Source organism: Rattus norvegicus, chromosome 16 (assembly GCF_021556685.1).
Source record: "Rattus norvegicus strain SHRSP/BbbUtx chromosome 16, alternate assembly SHRSP_T2T, whole genome shotgun sequence".
In the NCBI taxonomy this organism is placed as follows: Eukaryota; Metazoa; Chordata; class Mammalia; order Rodentia; family Muridae; genus Rattus; species Rattus norvegicus.
The window spans coordinates 1,294,293-1,317,166 of NC_141549.1; the positions used below are offsets into that span (position 1 = coordinate 1,294,293).

General features: G+C 52.5%; 1 protein-coding gene across 20 annotated transcripts in view; it reads left to right on the forward strand.

The window, feature by feature from the left end:
- Zmiz1 (zinc finger, MIZ-type containing 1) overlaps positions 1-22,127 on the forward strand; it is a 205,277-nt gene extending 183,150 nt beyond the window's left edge. For 5 of the 20 annotated variants that reach the window (XM_087588556.1, XM_087588555.1, XM_087588557.1 and 2 more), the window contains 15 exons: positions 152-350; positions 1,208-1,480; positions 4,338-4,520; positions 5,220-5,300; positions 5,945-6,119; positions 6,598-6,739; positions 8,102-8,312; positions 9,314-9,419; positions 9,893-10,053; positions 10,860-10,927; positions 11,130-11,198; positions 11,572-11,816; positions 13,068-13,234; positions 16,630-16,884; positions 18,276-21,979. In XM_087588556.1, coding sequence (XP_087444682.1) covers positions 152-350; positions 1,208-1,480; positions 4,338-4,520; positions 5,220-5,300; positions 5,945-6,119; positions 6,598-6,739; positions 8,102-8,312; positions 9,314-9,419; positions 9,893-10,053; positions 10,860-10,927; positions 11,130-11,198; positions 11,572-11,816; positions 13,068-13,234; positions 16,630-16,884; positions 18,276-18,383 — 2,443 coding nt within the window. In that variant the 3' untranslated portion in view covers positions 18,384-21,979. Of the gene's footprint in view, positions 1-151; positions 351-1,189; positions 1,481-4,337; positions 4,521-5,219; positions 5,301-5,944; positions 6,120-6,597; positions 6,740-8,101; positions 8,313-9,313; positions 9,420-9,892; positions 10,054-10,859; positions 10,928-11,129; positions 11,199-11,571; positions 11,817-13,067; positions 13,235-16,629; positions 16,885-18,275 lie in introns of all 20 variants that reach the window. The other 15 variants (XM_087588559.1, XM_087588558.1, XM_087588561.1 and 12 more) reach the window with 4 other exon arrangements.
- Positions 22,128-22,874: the final 747 nt, after the last annotated feature.

Here is a 22,874-nt window from a genome sequence, read left to right on the forward strand (position 1 = left end):
TTCCAGGTCCCCTACTGGGCCTCACATCCACAAGCTACGTGCCTGGAACACATCTATATAATCGTGTAGCCTTCCTCCTGGTCCTGGGCGTGTCCCAGGGTCAGCTTAAGAAAGGAGTGCTCTCTGATTGCTTCCTGCTTCTCCTCCACAGCTACCCTGGGGGTCCTAGTGCCCCTGCAGGCATGGGCATCCCTCCACATACCCGGCCTCCTGCTGACTTCACCCAGCCAGCTGCTGCTGCTGCAGCAGCTGCAGTAGCAGCAGCAGCCGCCACAGCCACAGCCACAGCCACAGCTACAGTGGCAGCCTTGCAAGAGACACAGAATAAGGATATAAACCAGTATGGACCGGTAAGGGTTCCTGCCTCCTGGCCTGGCCTCACCCACACTGGGGAAGTCTTGAGTGTCAATGCCAAGGGTATCCTTGGAAGGATGTTGTGTTTGGGTGTGGTAGAATGGTTGGGTGTGGCAGGGGGTTTTGGTGTGCTACGTTCTGTGTGGGTTGGTAGCTCACGAGTGCATATGGGGCAAGAGGTATGCTATCGGTCTCAGAGTTCCTGCTTACCAAACAGTAGGCTGTGTGCCTAAAATGGCTTCGTTACTAGCCTGCCCACCCCAGAGGTCACTATTGTCCCATTAACCTATTCTGTGGATTTTACCAGGCCTTGACGTAGATCCTATGACCTTCAAAGGGATGGGGTGGGGTGTGAAGAGGGGAACCCCGTAACCATGCAGGGCAGAAACATGGAGGAAGGGTACAGGGTGGGCAGGAGGAAGTGGGCTGGGTAAATCTTGCTTAGTGTATGGTGGGTGTGTTTCCATTGGCCACTGACCAAGGGCAAGGCTAGGGCTTTCAGGAAAGGGCTTCAGCCTCCATCCTCATCTGCCTCCTCTTCCTGTGTCCTCCCTGTGCCCCTCCCAGCCCTTCCCTGCCTGCCTTCCTGAGAATGCTGCCTGTGCCTCCGAGTGACTGCTCCCCCGCCCTACCCAAACCCTCCAGCTGCATTTTCCCATGAGGCCTGCAGAGGGCGGTAGTGAGCCCTGGAGGCCTGGGTCCTTCGAGACTTCTGGGTTCCTAGCTGCAGCCCCTGGGAAAGCATGCCTTCCCCTTAGCCCCCTAACCTTCCCTCCCTGCACTTTCAATGCATGTGGCATTTTATTCTTTTTTTTTTCTTCTTCTCCCGTTGAAGGTGTGTTCCTCTTTCCAGATGGGTCCCACCCAGGCGTATAACAGCCAATTCATGAACCAACCCGGGCCTCGGGGGCCTGCCTCCATGGGGGGCAGCATGAACCCTGCCAGCATGGCAGCTGGCATGACACCCTCGGGCATGAGCGGCCCTCCCATGGGCATGAACCAGCCCCGACCGCCTGGCATCAGCCCCTTTGGCACACACGGGCAAAGGATGCCCCAGCAGACCTACCCAGGCCCCCGACCCCAGTCCCTTCCTATTCAGAGCATAAAGAGGTCATACCCGGGAGAGGTGAGTGTGACTACAGATGGGGGACTGGGGGTGGGGAGGGTGGACTGACAGAGGGACCATATAGACAGAGCCTTGGAAAGGGCACAATTTGGCCACTTGGAGAACTTGGACTAAAGACTGGGTTTTGGAGTCTTAGTCCCTGACTACTGCCATCTCTGTTGTGGAAAACCCCAAACAAATCACAACAAGCAACCCCAAGCAAGTGTGTGTGGCTTTTTTAGTCAATGCTATTTACAGTTTACCCTGGCCTACAGGGCTGGCAAGTGTAGAAGCAGAAACCATGGAGACCACTTATTCCTGCCCATGCTCAGATACTAATGCATGACTTTGGGTAAGGACCTCAAGACCGGGAACCACCTAGAGAGTGAGGGCTGCCACCAGACCCTCTAGTACAGGCTGTGTGTATCAGGACGGCCATCAGGTGGCAGACAGTGTCCCTAGGGCCTACTTCCATCGTCATTGCTCTACTAGGGATAGTTAGTGCCTTCTCTGGGGTCTCCCAGCAGAAGTGCCAGAGGAAACCATCCCAGAAGACTGTCCCAAACTCTGTGTAAGCTGAGGGGTTGGGAAGAAATGTCACCAGGCTTCAGTGACACTCAGAATATAGCAGAGACCGGGATCCTTGCCCAGCAGATGCCTCACCCCATCCCACACCGCTCCAATGACATTCGTCTTTGGCACACATCATGATGCCCCTTCCTGAGCATGGCACCCTGCTCTCTCTCCATCTCCTTCTAGCTGGTCAAGGCTGTGGTCTTCAGCTTGAGCCAGAGTAGATTTCTATCCCAAGAAAGCAAAAGCTCTCTGTCCCCACAGGTCCCTTCAGCAGCCACTCTCACAGAGGTTGGATGATGTCATAATTGATATAGGTATCCTAAGCCTGAGACTCAAGAATAGGGCGCTAGGGTGCTTTCTATCCACCCAGGAGGCCAACTGAGGACCTGGGCCTCAACCTAGTGGACACCGGTTCAGGGAGAGAAGTTCAAAGGCCCATAGGCCCCTTCTTAGCCCTGGGTTGGAGCCTTAAGCTGATGGCTTCACTTCCAGAGCACAGCCCCACACCGTTGTGTCTCTAACCGTCCTCTACCCTCAACCTCCTGAGAGATCGTTGACTGTGCTGGGCATGCATGTCTGAGCCTCAGGCTGCTCATCTGAGATGAGACCACAGAAGATTCGCTTATTGAAAAGCCCTACATGGAGGCCAAGCCTTCGGCTCTTAGGAGTCCTCCCCAGAGCACTGCTGCTTCCCGGCTGGTCCAGGTTATAAGATGCTGAGTGGTCCCTGTCAGGAAGCTCTGGCTTCTACCTCATGACAGTGTGTGCATATTGTTAGAAGTGGCACGACCTAGCCAGGCATTGGTGGTGAATGCCTTTAATCCCAGCACTTGGGAGGCAGAGGCAGGCAGATCCCTGAGTTCTAGGCCAGTCCAGAGAGCAAGTTCCCAGACAACCAGGGTTACACAAAGAAATCCTGTTTCGGGGTTGGGGATTTAGCTCAGTGGTAGAGCGCTTGCCTAGGAAGCGCAAGGCCCTGGGTTCGGTCCCCAGCTCCGAAAAAAAAAAAAAAAAGAACCAAAGAAATCCTGTTTCAACAAAATTCAAAATTTACAACTTTAATTCAGGCTCCAGTCTTGTTGTCTGGCCCCCTACAACACTCCTGTACCCTGCTGAACAGGCGGGTACTGCCCACTTCACACCATGGTGAGAGCTCACTGTGGCCCAGAGTAGCAGATCCGCCCCCACAGTGAGAGTCCTTGAAAGATCCTGAGTACAGCCCACTCTGATGTGTATTTCCAGGCACTGGAGCGCTCTTACCAACCAGATTTGAGCTTAGAGGATGAGAGACTCTTAGGGAATATTCTTGAATAGAAATCAAAGGACTCTGGAACACCATGTTCTGGGTACCTAAGTTACAGGTACCCCTGGGTCATCCACTGTTCCAGATAGGGACGATGTCAGAAGGTGGCGCTGTCTCCTTTCTCAGTAACCTGTCCAGGAGGGGCTGTTGTGTTCCCCACCCCTCGTTGACTAGTTCTCCAACAGCTGTATAGCTAGTGAGTTGACACTGTTACGAATGGAGCACTGGGTAGCTGTTTGCTCAGTGTTGAACGTAGGGACAGCGCTACCCATATCAGCCTCGCTGCAGGACTTGTCACGTCTTGGAAACAAATCCTGTGACCTGCATCTCCCTGACACGTTGTGGTACCCACATAAGCACTGGGAGAAACAAAGGAATATTTTAAGATTGAACCCCTCAAAGACACAGCTGAGGAACTCTGAGCATCCGTGGGGTTCTGAGGACACAGGCTTCCAAAAGGACGGTTTCGTGGAATGGTGGCCTATTGTCTGGGCATACAGAATGTAGTGGCCCTGGGTGTCAAAGCAAGTGGAGGCTTTCAATATTTTCTGTCTCAGTCTCTCCTATGACAGGGTAGAGAGGGCATCTTGTGTGTAAGAGGAGTAGGGGAGCCGGAGAGGTGGCTCAGTGGTCAAGAGTGGTCTTGCAGAGGACCCGAACCAGTTCCCAGGATCCACATGATGGCTCCTAACCATCCATAACTCTAATTGTAGGACTCTGATTCATTCTCCTGACCTTCACAGGCTCCAGGCATGCACATAGTACACACGTATATATGTGGGCAATAAAATAAATCTTTAGGGGCTGGGGATTTAGCTCAGTGGTAGAGCGCTTACCTAGGAAGCGCAAGGCCTTGGGTTCGGTCCCCAGCTCCGAAAAAAAAAAAAGAACCAAAAAAAAAAAAAAAGAAAAAAAAATAAATCTTTAAAAAAGGCGGGCCCAGACGCAGCATTTGAATATATCATCATGACCAACCCTGCCCTTTCTCCATTCCTACAGCCCAACTATGGAAACCAGCAATATGGACCAAACAGCCAGTTCCCCACCCAGCCAGGCCAGTACCCCACCCCTAATCCCCCAAGGCCACTCACATCTCCCAACTACCCCGGACAAAGGATGCCGAGCCAACCCAGCACTGGGCAGTACCCACCCCCCACAGTCAACATGGGGCAGTATTACAAGGTGAGTCCCACCGTCAGGGCACCCAGGCACCCACATATCTAATGCACCTGCATCAGCGCTCTGATCCTCCATGTATTCCTGAATTGAGAAGCAGGCAGGGGAACAGTGCTGGCTTTCTGTGGGTGCTCAGCTCTGTCTGCACTCAGACGGGTAGCCTCCCTCTCCTTCCTTCACAGTACGTGGATGGTGATGGCAGAGGAGGCACGATTCTTGAAAGACAGAACGTGGCCACCACTTTGTCCCGAGCCTGTCCCCCTGCATATGTTGTATGCTCGTTGCTTTAAAATGTCTCTGTTGCTGTCTTGGTGGCTGCCTAGCAGCCCTCAGAGGTGATCCCACTCTACCTCATCCTTCTCTTGCGTTCGCTTCGCCTTTATGGTGCTACTGTGATAAAGATCTCTGAGCGCTCACCCTTCTTCATTGCTGCTCTCAGAAGGGAACCCTCTGTATATTACACTTCCAGATTGTCTGCCATCTTTGCTCAAGGTGCTCATTTCAGCACCCTCCCTGTTGCTGGTATGGGATCCGTCTGCTAAAATGTTATCTGTGAACAACAGAAGCAATGCTCAGGCTCCTCTGTTTTTCACACTAGTCTTAGAGACCCCATCTTAGCACCCTCTTCCCCAGCACTCGTGTCTCCAAGGGGGTCGGGCCATGGAGCCATTCTGCTCACTCCTCTGCCTTCTTTCATTCCAACAGCCAGAACAGTTTAACGGACAGAACAACACTTTCTCCTCTGGAAGCAGCTACAGCAGCTACAGCCAAGGGAGCGTCAACAGGGTAAGGGCTTAGAAAGTCCAGCCGACCCTCAGCCGGCATCAGCAGGCTTACACACCCCCTTACCTTCCCACCCCAGCATCTCTGCGAGTTTTTAGGGGCCCACGGGTAAGGGATGCACTTTCCTGGCCATGTGCTAAGGCATAGACATGCTCAGGACCCAGAGTCCACTGCTTTAATGTGGGACCAAAGACAAGCATGGGCCCTATAGAAAACCAGACAAAGACAGTGAGGAGGAAGGGGGGCTGGTACTCTTCCCCCGAGCCCCCAGAACAGGGTCAAGGAACGTGGACTAGACTCATAGTATGGGGAGGCCAGCTGCTTTTTCTTCCTGGTGTAGGTCAGATAAGTCCAGCACCCTGGGCCTCTGTGTCCCCTTTGACCCCTGGCTGTGGGAAGCCATAAATGTACCTAGCCCTGAGGGGCCTCAGCAGTATGTGCTTTAATGAGGGACAAGGTCCTTCCCAGTCTCTTCTGTCCTCCCAAAGAAGCAGGATCCTGCAGGAAAGCCTGAGTCCTCTGCTGACTCACCTTCCTTGCTGGGAGGGGTAGCCCTAGGGTAGGACTTGGAATAGGTAGAACATATGTCCACAGCTTGACCTATTACCTCTCTGAATTCACAACCTATTTCTGATATCTCTTTCCAGCCTCCTAGGCCGGTTCCTGTGGCAAATTACCCCCACTCGCCCGTTCCAGGGAACCCCACACCCCCCATGACTCCCGGGAGCAGCATACCTCCCTATCTGTCCCCCAGCCAAGATGTCAAGCCACCTTTCCCACCTGATATCAAGCCAAATATGAGCGCTCTGCCACCACCCCCAGGTGAGAGCCCCTGCCATCTATTCTTCCGTTGACTCGGAGGCCCTCCGTGGGCAGGACCAGAGGGCTCAGACGATGGGCTGAGCAGGGCTGGGCTACCAGGGGTGGGAGCTATGCAAAACAGGCAGGAGGGCTGAGAACAAGGATTTCCCAATCCCAGTGATATTTCATGAAGGGGATGGATTTCCCATAGGCCTCCTTATCCCCAACTTCCAGAAAAGCATGGATCTCCAGGTACTGAGAGGCTGATGAGAGAAATGAGATTGCAGGGTGGAGTGAGCCAGCTAAGGTGGAGGAAGCCACAGGCTCCCAGCCTGAACTTGGGCACACCTCACTTTCTGTGGCTCGTGGCCCACATTTGTGCTCTTTGAGCATGCTTCCCGATGTAGTGTCCCATGGGGGAGTGAGTCCCACTCCAGCACCGGCACAGGTAAGGCTGGAGTGCTCGCCACTTACTCATATGTTCCTTGTCTTTGCCCAGCCAACCACAATGATGAGCTACGGCTCACATTCCCCGTGCGGGATGGCGTGGTTCTGGAGCCCTTCCGCCTGGAGCACAACCTGGCTGTCAGCAACCACGTGTTCCACCTGCGGCCCACGGTTCACCAGACGCTGATGTGGAGGTGAGGTGGCCTACATGGTAACTTCCTACCCTGGAGTGATCCCACACAGATGTTAGCAGCAACTTCCTGTCACAGTCCCCGCTTGAGCATCACTGACAGGGCCCTGGACTAGGCAAGGCCCTGGGAATGTCACAGGGGACTTAGCAGGAGAGGGACCAAGCATCAACAGCTAGTAACAGCTGTTACCCAAGCCCTGAGTATTGGCTAGACTTTCTGGGGAGTGGGGAGGCCAGCAGAGCACTATGCGCTGGGAAGAGGCTATCTCAAGGTGAAAAGTTAGCAAAAGGAAGCATCAATCTGAACATGACTCCCATTGCCAGAGCTGCCAGGGTGAAGAGAAGAGGCTGTTGAGAACAGCAGGGTTGGGCTGGGCAGGCTCACCAATCTATAGATTGCAAGGGGGCAACCAGGGTCTGATGCTGCCCACTCACAGGATTGTGCTCAAGTGCCTAGGCCAGGAGGCTCGCACATGACCTCTGAGATCTTGAAGGAGGCAATGCTTTTCCTTTTGATTTGAAGGGGAAACTGAGGCTAGAGGAATATTTCAAAGAATGTGAGTTTTCACAGCAAGAAGTAGAGCTAACACTTGAACTGGGGGCTTCTAAATTACAAAAGCCCTCCTGGGTCTTTGACCCTTAAGCAAGGTTCATCCAAGGCCCGGCCTGGAGCTCCATCCCAGCACAGCCTCCCCAGGTACTGGAAGTGGGCCTCTGCTCCCAGCATATTCGAATTCACCCAGCATTGGACACTCAGTGGACTGTTGCAACAGGCAAATCTGGGTTGTATTCAGGACACAGGAGCTAAGATATAAGGCAGGAGGCCTGAGGCTTCTGGGCACACAGGCAAACATGGGCCAAAGATGGCACTCCTGCCTCCACCTGGAGATGGTCACATGGGCCTTGCTACTGATCTTGCTATATCTGTCTTTCTGGCCTTCTGACCATGTCATGGGGAGGAGGGGTCAGTTAGCCAGGCGGGGCAGCCAGGGCTGTGGATATGGCTGCCATCGTGTAGGATATAGAAATGCAAGGGCTTTGGATGTTAGCACAGATTCGTATTTGTAGGAGGGGTAATCTCAAAGGTAGTGGTTCTTAACCTGTGGCTCACAAACCTTTGGGGGTTATATATCAGACATTCTGCATATCAGATATTTACATTACGATTCATAACAGTAGCAAAATTACAGTTATGAAGTAGCAACAAAAATAATTTTATGGCCGAGGGTCACCACGTGAGGAACTGTATTGAAGAGTCGTAGCATTAGGAAGGGTGAGAACCACCGCTCCTAGAGATGGGGTGGGGGAGAGGCTGTGGCCAAGGGGAAGGGTCCCTGGGAACTCAGGATGATGATGCCCACCCCAGGTCAGACCTGGAGCTGCAGTTCAAGTGCTACCATCATGAGGATCGGCAGATGAACACCAACTGGCCAGCTTCAGTGCAGGTCAGCGTCAACGCCACACCCCTCACAATCGAGCGGGGGGACAACAAGACCTCCCACAAGCCCCTGCACCTCAAGCATGTATGCCAGCCTGGCCGGAACACCATCCAGATCACCGTTACCGCCTGCTGCTGTGTGAGTAGAGTGGCCAAGCGGGACTGGGAACACACTGTCAGCCTCCCTCGAGTCTCCAGCTAGACCCTAGGATATGGTTCTCTATATCCAAAGTGATCTAAGCTGCTATGCTCTGGCCATTTCTCTTAGACTCAGCCATTTCCCCTCTACACTCGGCCTCTACTGGGCCTCCACACACCTCCTGTTTATTTCTTTGTGCCATCCCAGGCACGAATACCCCTATTCAGCTGGCTGAGCTGTAATCTACTCTTGTCTCAAAATTTTCATATCCCTACCACCTCCCCCTACTCCAAGACCCACCTCTGCTAAATGTGGCATTAAATTGATCCCTGTTGTCCTGTGGGAAGGATATATCCACATGCACTCCCATAAGTGCACATGTGCACACAGATGCTTGCACACATGCACCCAGAGGCACACATACATATCCCTCCAATTCGTGTGATTTAGGACCACCCCAGAACTCTCCTCCTGTCCCTAGAAATCAGAGGCTGGGATATCGGCTTCTCTGGGATACGTATAGGGAAGTAAATTGCCTGCTTTATTCTGTTGGTGTCTCTGAAGAGCCCAAAAAGAAATGCTCTGGTTCTATCTGTCTTTTCAGAGGGGATGAAGCCTGTTATAGGCTGGGGATGCTTCATGCACAGCCATAGCAGGAAGAGTTGGGATGCACAGTCCTAGAAGGCATCCTAGAGGAAGAATGGCAGAGATAGACTCACTTGACAAAGGACAGAAAGGACAGGAGAGCAGTAAATGTATTAGGTTCTAGTCCTGATGCCCTATGTCCTGTAACCTCAGCTGCTTTTCAGTTGGGAAAGCCACCATATTAGCTTGAAAGACAGATAGTCATTCCAGAGGCTCTGCCTCACAGTCCTGGGCCTCGTGATTTCCAGGCCCCTCTTCCTCCTGGGTACCCTCTCCTAGAGAGGCATAGTCATGGGTCAACCAGAAGCAGGTTTGGGAACTGTGGACCTCACTGAGCCCTTCTGTTCTCTCTGTAGTCCCACCTCTTCGTGCTGCAGCTGGTCCACAGACCCTCTGTGCGCTCTGTGCTGCAGGGCCTCCTCAAGAAGCGCCTATTGCCCGCTGAGCACTGCATTACAAAAAGTGAGTTTGGGTGGGTGGAGACAGGTTGGGTGGGGCTGGCCACAAGAAGTGGTGAGTCTCAGGCTGAGTCCTGGAGCACCTCCTGTGAGGTGTACTGCCCCTCCTCCCTATAGTTCTGTCCCTAGTGTCTCTTCCCTCAAGCTCCTGCACACCTCCACGCAGTCTGGTTTCTATCTCCACACTTGCAGAGTTAGGTGCAAAAGTGCCTGAGGGGGCTTTTTGCTGACCTAGTTAAATCAGAGGAGCAGCACCAGACTGGGTTTCTGCAAGCTTTGCAGAAAGTTCTTGCTCCTACCAAGGGTGGGGTCTGTTCTTCAGAAAAGGGATTCTCCTCAGTCCTTTCTGCCCGTCATGTGCACTGCATGCGTTGAATGTGGGATGCAGGGGCTGGGGAATCCAGGTCACGGTCAGGAGCTAAGATCCAACCCCTCAGCAGAACACCCAGCCCTCACCCTCTGCCTCCTACCTCACAGTCAAGCGGAATTTCAGCAGTGTGGCCGCCTCCTCGGGCAACACAACCCTCAACGGTGAGGATGGCGTGGAGCAGACAGCCATCAAGGTGTCTCTGAAGTGCCCCATCACATTCCGGCGCATACAGTTGCCTGCTCGAGGCCACGACTGCAAGCATGTGCAGGTGAGCAGTCCCAGCAAGTGCAGCCCTGACACAGGCTGCACAGAGTTGGCAGAGTGACAAGGGGCAGGCTGAGGGGCCAACAGGGCCTGCTGCCGCCCGAAGGACATTGTGGCCATCGGCAGCCACAATGCTCTCTGTCATATTTTCTCCTTCTGGCCCATCTCGGAGGTCCTGGGGAGGGGTGGAAATGCAGAAAAAGTTAGGCAATCAGATATTGTAAGCCAGCAGAAAGTCCTGGCTAGAAACCACAGGCTAGGAACCTGCCCTGAGCAAGCTCAGGAAAGAGGCAACCCAGACTAGCAAAGACCTGTTGTGTAGGGGTTAGCCAAGACAGGGTCCCATAAAAGGGATGCAAAGATGGCAGGGCCAGGTACACCATCATCTGCCACACTGTGAAGTATGATTTATCCTGAAAGCTGGGTGGCAGACAGGACTGCCTCCCTCTGAGTTTGTAGGTGTGGACATGTGATGTGATCGTTTTGTTTGGTAGAGGCTAATTAACAGAGTGGCCCTGGGTCCCTGGGATGGACTAAGGGGACTGCCAGAGTCCACACTGGTCCTGTCCTCAGTAAGAGGCAAAAGCAGTGAGACTCAGCTGGGCTGCTGGGTCCAGAAGGGCTTCTTTGAGGACAGGGAAGTGATCCGTGAGGGCTGTGGCAGACACAGCATGGCTGTGCTGTGGTTCTGTGGAGAGAGCAAGAAAAGAGTTCTTCCTGGGTACGGAAGTCTTCCTAAGGGTCCAGAGCCACAGCAAGGCCTTTTCTGACCATCCTGATCTTTCCTCTCTCTGTCTCTCACTTCTGCAGTGCTTTGACCTGGAGTCATACCTCCAACTGAATTGTGAGCGAGGGACCTGGCGGTGTCCCGTGTGCAAGTAAGCAATACCCACCTTGCAGAGCAGAGGTGCCTTCTGGCCTCTTAGCTGCTTTACCTACCCTACGGAGGCCATGGATCTTGGATCTCACTGCTTACAATATCTGTGTCTCCTTTGTGTCCATAATGGCAGGACAGTGGAGGTGGGTGGGCTGTGCCCTGCCTCCAGGAGCCAAAAACCAAGCCGTGTTCTTCTCTTCCAGTAAAACTGCTCTGCTCGAGGGTCTGGAGGTGGATCAGTACATGTGGGGGATCCTGAATGCCATCCAACAGTAAGTGTAGCCTTGACTAGGGAGATGCGACCTGGCTAGAGGGGAGATGTAGTCAGTCCTGAGTCCTGAGTCCAGCCACCAATCTGCAGCTTGACCTTGGGAACTCCTAGACATGGGAGCCAATATGTCCTTGATGAGACAGAACTCAGCCAGTGCTGGAAGTCTTCTTTGGGGGGGTGGGGGTATCTTGGGCCCAGCAGCCCCAGGCTCAACCACTTGTTTTTCTGAGCCCCAGTATTCTCACCTCACCAAACAAAATGTAAACAGCTCTTCTAGGCCTCTTGACACAGAGGAGGAGTGTAGACATTGGCCTCTTGTCTCCAAATCTAGACACTCTGAGCCTCAGTTCCTCCCCCATTGCTCTCTCCACCAGCTCCGAGTTTGAAGAGGTCACCATCGACCCCACTTGCAGCTGGCGGCCAGTACCCATCAAGTCAGACCTCCATATCAAGGATGACCCTGATGGCATCCCCTCAAAGCGGTTCAAAACCATGAGCCCCAGCCAGATGATCATGCCCAATGTCATGGAGATGATCGCCGCTCTGGGCCCTGGCCCATCTCCCTACCCCCTCCCACCTCCTCCTGGGGGCACCAGCTCCAACGACTACAGCAGCCAAGGTACGGAATGTGATGCTGGCTACAGAGGGAGGGAGGGAGGGAGAAGAGGACAGCCTGTGTCCATTAGGGACTTGGGCTTTCTGGGCTGATGGTAGCAGGTACACAATGAGAGAAGAAAGGCTGAGTGAGGCTGGAGAAATGGTCCACTGGTTAAGAGCACTTGTTGCTCTTGCAGAGGGCCTAGGTTCAATTCCCAGAACCTCCATGATGACTACAACCAACCATAGCTCCAGTTCAAGGGCATCCAGTGCTCTTTTCTGAGCTCCCTCTGCAGCAAGCACATACATGGTAGCACATACATACACGTGGACAAAACATTCCCCTCATACACATAAAAAATAAATCTTAAAAATAAAAGAGAAGGGGGCTGGAGAGATGGCTCAGCGGTTAAGAGCACTGACTGCTCTTCCAGAGGTCCTGAGTTCAAATCCCAGCAACCACATGGTGGCTCACAACCATCTGTAATGAGATCTGGTGCCCTCTTCTGGTGTGTCTGAACAGCTACAGTGTACTTATATATAATAAATAAATAAATCTTAAAAAATAAATAAATAAAAGAGAAAGAGAGGAAGAATGGATACACCCTCCAAAAATTGCCCTCTGGTCCCTGGACTTGGGAGAATAATGGTGCAAGCCCAGAGGGTCACAGCCTGCTCTGCCAGGTTATCAGCCCTGCCCTTTTGGCTCTCCCAGCCTCCCCAGAGAGAGCCTAGGCACTGGCAGCCCAGCCATGGCTCACCCAGTCTGTTATCACTCGGTCTCATTCTCGGCTATTCCAGACTTCAGACATCATCCCTGGTATGTTCCGCTTGCTTCCTAAAAAATACCCACCCTCTGTCTGAGGGTGGTGGCCCTGTCACTGAGATCCATGATCTTAGGTCTCCAAGGTGCCCAGGTGATTGATTAGTGGACCTAAGTCGTTAATTTACTGGCTTGAGTCCCACAGCCTATGCCAAGGGCCCCAGCATCCCAGCATTTTGGCCTCCGTGTCTCACCATCACCATGGGGTGTGGGATGGAGGGGCTGGGTTATCATCTAGAGCCTGGTGTTCCTGGATGGAGCAGAACGGCCTCTGGGCCTGAGACGAAAGACGAAAGCCTGACTGCTCCATCATATAACCAAAAGCAAATGGTTCAAAAGCCACACCTATCTCAAGGGAGGGAAAGAACTTGGCTTTTACACTGTCAGCTGAGGGTGACCACCTTCCCCCTGGGTGACCTCTTCCCCACCCTCATCTTATTCCCATCCCAGGAAGCAACTACCAGGGTCATGGCAACTTTGACTTTCCCCATGGGAATCCCGGAGGGACATCCATGAACGACTTCATGCATGGTCCCCCCCAGCTCTCCCACCCACCGGACATGCCCAACAACATGGCCGCCCTCGAGAAACCCCTCAGTCACCCCATGCAGGAAACTGTGAGTACCTTCAACTTGTACCTCAACCTTCCCGTTTGCCCGTGCTTTAATCCCAGCCTCATCTGGAGCTGACTGGGACAGAGGGCTTTCTCTTGGGCTCTTTGAGATGTGAGTACTCTGGTTCCCTCTTCAAAGAAAAGGAAAGCCAAGAGTTAGATTCGGGGGCTCAGATGGGAGGGAGAGGCTAACGTGATTGGTCTGTACCTGTCAACTTGGCAATTTTATTGAGGACATTGGAGTCTCTTAAGTTAAGGAAGTCCCAGGCTGCCTCCTGTGTCCACCTTAAGCTCCACTTAATGCTCTTCCACTGACGTCTATGGTTTCAGCAGCCTGAAATTAGCCCCCGTGCTCAGACACTTTGCCTCTGGGGATCTGAATCTTCACCCAGGGTCTCACCACCACCTGTAAAAAGGAGATCCAGGACATTTGACCTCCCTAAGGGCTTGCTTGCCCTCCTTGTCTTGTCTCCCAGTTATTGGCATGTTCCACATAACTGGGGACACCTCCTTGGAGCAAGATGCTCAGGGCTAACCACGAGCCATCCCTTCCTGTGGCTCTGGAAACAGTGGCAAGAGAGCTGGCCACTCTTGAGCCACTGTTTGAGTACTCGATTGTTGTACTGTGTAGCATAGTAATGCCCCTTGGGTCAGGATAAATAGGCACACTGGGCCTTGTGTTCACAAAGCACACCTTCTTAAGGAGCTGAGAGGAGGGAGAGCAGTAGGGGGTTAGGACACTGAGATCCATGTTGATCTCTCACCTTGGAGGGAAGGGGCACAGAGAAGAGACCAATCAGAAAAGGTCCAGAGTTTCCACAGTGCCTTCTAGTGGGGTTGGAGGAGCCTTCTCGTCTTCTCGACATCCCTGATTTCCCACCAGGAACCATAAGTACCATTCCTGGCGAAATACAGCTCTGTCGGATAGGGTGTTTGCCCAGCGCTGCCTGAGCAAACAGGACATGGTAGGCATTGCGATCTCAAAACTCAGAGATAGATGAAGGAGTGTCCAGAGTTCAGAATTGTTCCCCCGGTGACAGAGCAAGTTTAAGGTCAGCATTGCAGTACTGGAGAGCCTGCCTCAAAGAAAACATGACAGAAAGAGAGAGAAAGCAAAGTACATGTTGACTCTGCCGTGAAGTTTTCCACTTCGAACCACTGATCTCCTCCTCTGAGCCGTCCAGGACTCCACGTTCAGCAACTAGGAGTCACCCCATACACATGGTACCCCCCCACGCACACACAGTAGGACCTCAGCATTCCGCAGCTAGGAGTCACCACACACACAGTACCCCCACACACACACACATAGTAGGACCTCAGCATTCCGCAGCTAGGAGTCACCACACACACACACACACAGTAGGACCTCAGCATTCCGCAGCTAGGAGTCACCACACACACATGGTACCCCACACACACACAGTAGGACCTCAGCATTCTGCAGCTAAGGAGTCACCACACACACATGGTACCTCCCCACCCACCCACACAGTAGAACCTCAGCATTCGGCAACTAGGAGTCACCCCACATACATGGTGCCCCACCTACCCACACACACACAGTAGGACCTCAGCATTCCACAGCTAGGAGTCACCACACACACACACACACACACACACACACACACACACACTGTATATCCCAAGTCCTCATACCCACTAATCCTGGAAGATGCTACAAAGGGAGAGCCATATGTTCTCTTACAAGCCAAGCTATTTGCTTCCTGGTTCATCCTCTACCTGAATGAAGCTCAGAGTTCCCCCAGAATTTCACGAAGGTGTGCTTGCTTTCTCAACTTTCATCTCACCGAAAGCAACCAGGCCTAGCAATGCATTGGTACCACATGGGAGACAACCCCAGGTCTATCCTTGGTGTATCTGCCTTGTTGTGTTGAGAAGCAGCCTGGCTCTGGCTGAGCAGGTGACTGGAGGGTTTTCATGTAGTCCAGGGTTGTCTAGGAGTTTCTAGCCAAGCACTGACTGCCCAAGAGTTCTCCCACACTAGGCAGCAGAGTGGCAGAAATGACAGCAGTGCTCTGAGCTCAGAGACACTCTTGTTGAGATCTAGGGAAGAAGCTATATCACAGGATCCGAGATTTCTATCCCAAACTGAGCTGTTCATGGGAGTATGGGGTCCCTCCCTGTTTCCTCAGGATGGATACCATGGGACATCTGCTGCTGTCAACTAAGTGGGAACCCTCAGCTGGCCTTGTCTGCCAGCCCCTTTATATCATGCCACATAGAGGTCACCTGGGGACCCAGACTAGAGGAACACTGTAATTAATACTGGCGTCGCATGGAGCCCTGCACCCTGCAGAGAAAAGGCATCCCAGGACTTTTGGTAGAGACTAGATCACAGCAACGTGGAGAGCAGCTTTTAGCAGAAATGGAAAGAGAAACCGGGGTCTGGGAGACCAAGGCTGGCATGGTTGCCACTCACCAACCCAGCATGGAAAAACCCAGAAAGGGAGATTGGGGCAGGGATGAAAGTCATCTGAGACCAAGGAAGCATTTTTTTTTTTTTTGTCACCAAAATGCTTTATTCTTGGCAGCATTAAGAGGATGCGGGTGGCCCTGTTCAAATGTATAGGGCAGACTGAGACCTTTGCTGGAGCTGCTTCAGGCCTTCTGCTCTGAAGGGTCTGCTTGGAACTGCCAACAGCATTCACCAGGCACATTTTACATAAAAGCCCTCGCACCCACCTACCCACAGCCAATGCGCTGCAAATTAAAAGGGAGGAATTCCTTAGCGAATGTTTTAGAGTTGTCCCACCATGTTCCTTGCCGCCCTCAGCATGAAGCCCATTGCTAATCAAGGAGAAGGCAGTGCCCCAAATGTCCCTGGCCAACCAGGTTCTCTCCCTGGTCTGCCATTTTGACACCAGCTGAGGAGGGAGACAGGCAAAGCACCTGTCTCCTGTTTACCACCAGCCAGGGGAAGCTGCACGCCTGCCGGTGCTGTGTCCATGCCTGCTCTGCACTGCCCTGGCATGGGGGTGGGGGGGAACCGCACCACGCTGCCAGCAGCTACCCGCTTCCCGGAAACACGTCCATTGCTTGTCCATTCTGGCCTCGCTGTTGTTTGTTGTGACAGTGTGGGGGTGGGAGGCTCTCTGGTCTGTGCCTGGCTCAAGGCCCTTCCTAGGCTTTGTGCAGAGTAAAGCCTTCTCCACTTGTTCTTCACAACCTTCCTGGTTGTTGGTTTCTAGAGAGGATAATTTTTTTTGTTTGTTTTTCTACCCCGCCCCTTAACTGCAGATCATTGTTCTTGTTCGGGGTGCCCTTGTTTGGGGTCCGTTACTTCCTGGTTTGTTTGGTTTTCATTTTCTCCAGGCATCCCGTCGTTGTGCCTTGTCACCTCACCTCTCTTTTCTCCTGCTCTCTCCTCCTCCACAGATGCCCCACGCTGGCAGTTCTGACCAGCCCCATCCCTCCATACAACAAGGTTTGCACGTACCACACCCCAGCAGCCAGGCAGGGCCTCCATTACATCACAGTGGGGCTCCTCCTCCTTCCCAGCCTCCCCGGCAGCCACCACAGGCCGCTCCCAGCAACCATCCACACAGCGACCTGACCTTTAACCCCTCCTCAGCCTTAGAGGGTCAGGCCGGAGCACAGGGAGCATCCGACATGCCGGAACCTTCACTGGATGTAAGTTGGGGTCACCACACACCTTGGTCTGGGGCCAGGCACGGCACCAGTACCTTCCCAAGAGAAGGGGGGTACTTAAGGGCTCAAGGCCCCGGGTGGAAAGGTGGGTGGGTGGTGGGCGGGCCCCAGCCAGTCTTCCCTGACTCCAGCCCTAGAAAACCCCATATGGGGATAGGTCATGCAAGCCCCACCCCTACCCATCAGCTCCTTGGCCCAATAGTCCTGATTCCCAGTCCTACCCGTCTTCTATGTAAGCCCTTGACGAGTCCCTCCAGTCAAAGCCTTAGAGATAGTGCAAAAGGGTCCTTGCCCTTCTTCCCAGCCCCTCCCTCACACCCCCATGTCGAGCTTGCTATTTCTGTATCTACCTTCTGGCCTGGGCAGGGGAAGAGCTAAGAATGACACCCCACCATCGTCTTGCCGGTCTTGTCTGCCTGCGGTTTCCTTGTCCGTGTGTCTCCATTTCCCTGCTTCCGCTTGCTCCATTGCTCACTCCAAGAAGTCTCCATGTGGGATGACAGCAGATGGTGGGGGGAGGACATGATTCGGGGAAGACAAGGTCAAAGTGCGCAGCTGAGACTCAAGGGTCTCCCATCCCAAGATCTCATAGTGTAGAAGGTGGGACGGTGAGGATCACAGAAAGCTTGGGACTGAACACTTGTTCCTCCTACTCCCTTGAGGAGCTAGAAACTGTACCCAGCCCCCATCCCTAGGTACTGGACTCCTGGCCCTGCTGTCAACTCCCACCACGGCGATATTAGAGAGCTCTTGGCAGGGAGAACTGTGGCATGATCTTCGGTTTGCAGATGTCTTGGTTTCTCACCCAACTCTCCTCCCTTAGCCAGACCAATGGGATGCTTCTAGATTCAGGAGCTCCTCTGCCCCTGTGTGACGTACATACTCCAAGGGTGTCACATGGAGAGTGGGGACAGTGGACCACAGGGACAAGACAGTACAGCCAGCCACACACTCACTAAGATTCAGAGAGAGTAGTCTAGGGCACCGTGGGGACCACCTGGTCTCCCCACGTCTTGCCTTGTGCTCCGGATTGAAGCCAGATGGCTTATACCAGCAGGCTGTGTAGCCCAAAGCTGCTCTTGGCAGGCTCTGAGAGAACAGAGGAACAATCAAAAAGAATCCAGCCCTTGACCTGCCATGGGGCTGAAACTGAGAGGAGGGGGTCGGCCCAGTGGGTCTCCCTGGCCTTGTCATTTGTTGAGTGTGGGCATGCCTGCCCCAGCTGAGATACGGTGGTCTTGGGGACACTGTTAGTTTTCTGTCTTTGAGGAAGAACCCCAGGAGGCAAGTGGAAGGGAGTGAGAAGGTCAGAAAGACCCCTCACTCCCTCTGGACCACCCTCAGCCACCTCAACTAGGCTTCTTCTTTTCTAGCTACTGCCGGAACTCACAAATCCCGATGAGCTCCTCTCCTACCTGGATCCCCCCGACCTTCCAAGCAATAGCAACGATGACCTCCTGTCTCTCTTTGAGAACAACTGAAGGCCACTCTCCACTGGGGCCAACCCTCCCCACTCTGCCTCCTATCCCATCTGTCCCACACACTCTTCCTCCCAGGAGCCCATGCTCAGGCCTCCCACACCAGGACCTCAGGCTGAGAGCTGAGCAGAGCACACTAGGCAGGGAAAGCCATGTGAGTCTACAGTCCTGTTTGCCTGAATGTTCCGGGACCTGTGCCTAGAGCAAGCCTGAAGACGGCCCCTGGAAGACAAAAACCCAAGCAGAGGGAATCCAGGCCCAGCAAGAGACATGCCAATGTTGAGTATAGGTCCCTCCATGTGTGCTGACTCCAGACGACCGACCTTCCAGTGTCCCAAAGTTCTTCCATGTTTTTAAACCTTATCCCAGCCTCCTGGCCCAGAGCCTCCTTCAAATGACTGGAACCTGAGAGGAACACTCCGGCCCCCAGGCCAGGATAGTAGACAAGCCTTGGAGGAATGGTGACAGTTTGCAGCAGCGAGGAAGGACGGACACACTCACACATACACACACACACACACACACACACACACACACACACACGCATCACAGAAAAGCACAACCCTCTGGGAAGGAGAACATCCCTCAGAGCCAGGGGTCGTGGCTTTGGCCTCTGACTTCTAAGCCCTGTAAACACTCTCTCAGCAGAACAAGGACAAAGTGCTACATCTGAGAGAGCTTGCCACACCTGTGTAGGGACTGGCAGGAAACAGGTCAGGGCCTTCTCCGGAGCCAAGACAATGCAGGGGAGGGCTGCTCAACTAAGACCAGGGCCATGCCTTGTGGGGAGCAGAGAACACATGCACAATTGTGCACCACACCAAAATGTGCCCTCCATTAGGGGCCAGGGGACAATGCCAGCCAGAGCCCAACAGAGGCAGCCAAAGCCTTGCAGCTTTGCCCCAAGCCACTCCCTGCTTTAAATGACCACAGTAGGAAGCTCTGAAGTCACAGAAGGAAAGGAATACTGCATCTGGACAGCAAGCAAACCATCGCCCCACCCACCCCACCCCCATGTTCTCTTTCCTTCCTCCTGCCTATACTTCCTTCTCCAAGACTATTCCATAGGACCCACTTCCCTCTGGGTTCTACTTCTTTCCCCAGACAGCTGTAGGGCACATGGCAGGGAAGCAGCATGGGCCCCCCGGGGAATCTGGACTCCACAGCAAAAGTTCAGGGCAGCCATGTCTTTCCAAGCCTCTAAAACTAGTCCTGCAGGTTCTCTGCTCAAGGCTGGCTGTCTCCAGCCCAGACCCTTGCTGGGTGCACCAGGATACCTTGGCAGGCATATTGTGACATTTGTGTAGCTGCCTGTCATTCCCCATATTTTTCCCTCCACCCAGAGCTCGCTCCACACTTCTGCTCACCCAGCAAGTGCAGCCTCTGGTCCTCTGCTTTTTCCACTCCATCCAGCTTAGAGTCCCCGGCTGGCTTGTCACTCACCTGCTTTGTGCCAGGCTGGTCTGTGTCCCCCTGAGCCTCATGGCCTACGGTGATCCCTACAGTGATGCCAGGTTGTCCGCTCACATGAATCCCATCTGTAAATTCTTTGCTCCCTTCTCCGATGCTGCCACCCAGGGCCCTCTCCTGCCTCCTGTCCGCTGCCAGCATCCTCATTCGTCATCGGTCATTAGCCTCCCTCTGTGCTCCCTGGCACTCTTAATATAGATTGAACCAGAAAGGTGACCCCTAACTGTTGACTTTCTGCCACCCTAAAAAAAAAAAAAAAAACGGCACAAAGAAAGCTGCCATCACCCCTCCCCTCTTCTTCCTTTGTCCTGTTAAGGTTTTTTCAAGCAGTGTGTTCAGTATGCAAATCAATTATTTTAAGAATCGCTTTTGTAAATATCTTTGTGAATATTTTAGTATTGTCTTTGATAATATTCAACATTTTCATGACCTGGTTATAGCCTTTGCTGGTGTTTTTAAAATATCTTGACTCAGTGACAAAACCCGAGTCCTTTTTTAAAAAAACAAAAACAAAAACAAACAACAAAAACACACACACACAAAAAAAAACCAACCAGGGCTATTTGTACAGATGAGAGAGGAGCAGAAGAGTCGGCCATGCTCAAGTTGGGAGACCAGGCAACCTACTATTGAGAGCCACTCTCAGTCAGCTGACAGGGACAACACTACACAAGGTACCATGTGGCTGTCCCTACCCAGTGCCTGTGTCCTGGCCCAAGGCCGTGCTCTTGTTGGACTATACGGACGGACTGTTCAGCTTCAGACTGACAAACGCCTTTCTCACAAGTTCCTGCTTCTTGCCGCGATACTGTGCCCCAGAACAGCCTGGGGTCCCTGCTAGTTCTTGTCAAGGCATGCCCAGGTTTTCCACAGCTTTCCAAAGCAAAAGGCCTAGACACTCCCCGTAGCCCCAGCCTCTCTGTCATCAGTTCACACCTGAGGCTGATTTCCTAAGACTCTCTCCTAGGCAAGTGCCCCACCAGCAAGTTCACCACACAGCCTGAAGCCCACACTCCGGGAGCATCTCCTTCCAGAGAAATGTCGGAGCTCACCCAGGGTTTGAGAGAGGTACAAAGACATCTGGGGCTGGAGCCATGCCTTGGTAGTGACAGATGCAGGTGAAGGTGATATCTATTAGCAGAGGCAGGCTTAGACTCTGGAAAGATCCTCAGTCCTTTCTGACAACAACTTGGAGCCATAGTAACCTCAGAAATGAGGTCTCAGCAAGCCACTTTACCACAAGGAGCAACCCACCCATAGGCATGTACCAGCCACCACTCAGCTAACCAGGCTGGGAGTCCATGGGCAGATGGGGAAGGCCCCGCACAGGCGATCACCCTCATCTTCTTGGTTTGAAGCTTTATTCATGTCTCATGTATCCTGTAGCCATTTTATTTTTTAAAAGATTCCTAATACTTTCTCCCTAACGGAAGCCCTAAACCCCAGAGAGCTACAGGTCTGCTCCCAATGGGCCCTTGGGCCTGACCGATCCAGAGGCAGTGTGAGCAGCGGCAGCGACTCAAGGGACGCGTGTACATATGTAAATGAGAGATAGACATGTCAACAAGATACATTCATTTCTCCCGGAATGTGTAATGTTTTTTTATTTTACGAAACAGAAACAACAAAAGGCTTGGAACTCCTACGTGGAATACTAGATCCTGTTTGTTAGCCTTCGTGACTCCGTCCTTGTCTCCTGTAATATACTGACCCGTGTGCAGAGGCATTTTCGTTCCCCTTTGTCTTTATTTCTACCTACACGTACTATTTACCTTCCGTGTCCTAGCCCTGCCACCTGTGTATTTTTGGGGTGCTATGGAAACAATGAAGAGAAACGGGGGTTTCAGAAGAAAATTGTAACCAAATTCATATGCTTTGTATAAGTTTTTGATATCATGATCACAGGTGATTCACACGCATACACATCCACACCCACACGTGCAGCCTGAAGTGATGTCCATGGAACCCATCGTCTTTGTACAGCGTATGTACATGGCAATCATTTCATACTTTTGACTGGTCAGAAAAAAAAAACTAATTGTGATTTCTAGTCTTGCAAAGCTGTATGTAGTTAGATGATGTGACCTCTAATATTTATCTAATAAATATGTATTCAGATGAAACCTGTATATTAGGTGTTCATGTGGTTATTTTGTATTTAAAGATCAAATTATTTGATTATTGCTAGACATTTCTATACTCTGTTGTAACACTGAGGTATCTCATTTGCTCATGTTAATTTTTTTCTAAATAAATGGACAAAAAAAAAAGAAGGTTCTGATGAATTAGCTGTTTTGTGGATGTTAAGGACTGGTCTGAGGGAACAGGCTTTGGTTTTTAAACCACCACCCTATCCTGCTGGTCTGTGCACACACAGAAACAATGGAATGGTTTGGGTGTTGGCTTGGAAGAGTTCTGCTCTGGTGTCCCTGTATGAGATCCCAAAACCCATGGATATAAAGAACTCCAGGCATTGGCCCCTCTTGGGGACCACTATCTCTTGTTGAAGGCTTGTAGGACAAAGGTCTGTGATGACTGGCTAAAATGGGACCCTCTACAGGGCTGAGTCCTTAGGCCATCTGTGACTCAGGCCTTTACTGAGTCCCTGACAGACTAGGAACAGGAACTTCTCCGTGTCAAGTCAGAGGTTCTGTTCATAGCATCTAGGCACAGCCATACTTCATAAATGCCTTAACAATCACTCTCCTTGCAGGTTATAGAGCCCTGTCTCTGGCCACCTGGCTTCTCCCCCGCTGTTTCCCTGCTTCATTCCAAGCAAAGCTGGAGTTTACTATGCGGCTGCATTTTACCTGGGTTCCCTCCTCAGGCTGCACTCCTAACACCCAGCACAGACTGTAAGTCTGCATGTCCAGTTTAAGTTTTAGGCAAACTGGATCAGATTGTCAGGGCCAGTAGCCATCAGTGCTCTTCCTCCACACAGCCTGACCCTTGGGCAAGAAAAACAAACATGGCTACCTTAGCCGTCCCTCAGCAAGGATTGCAAATGTCAGCTCAGCAGGCTCC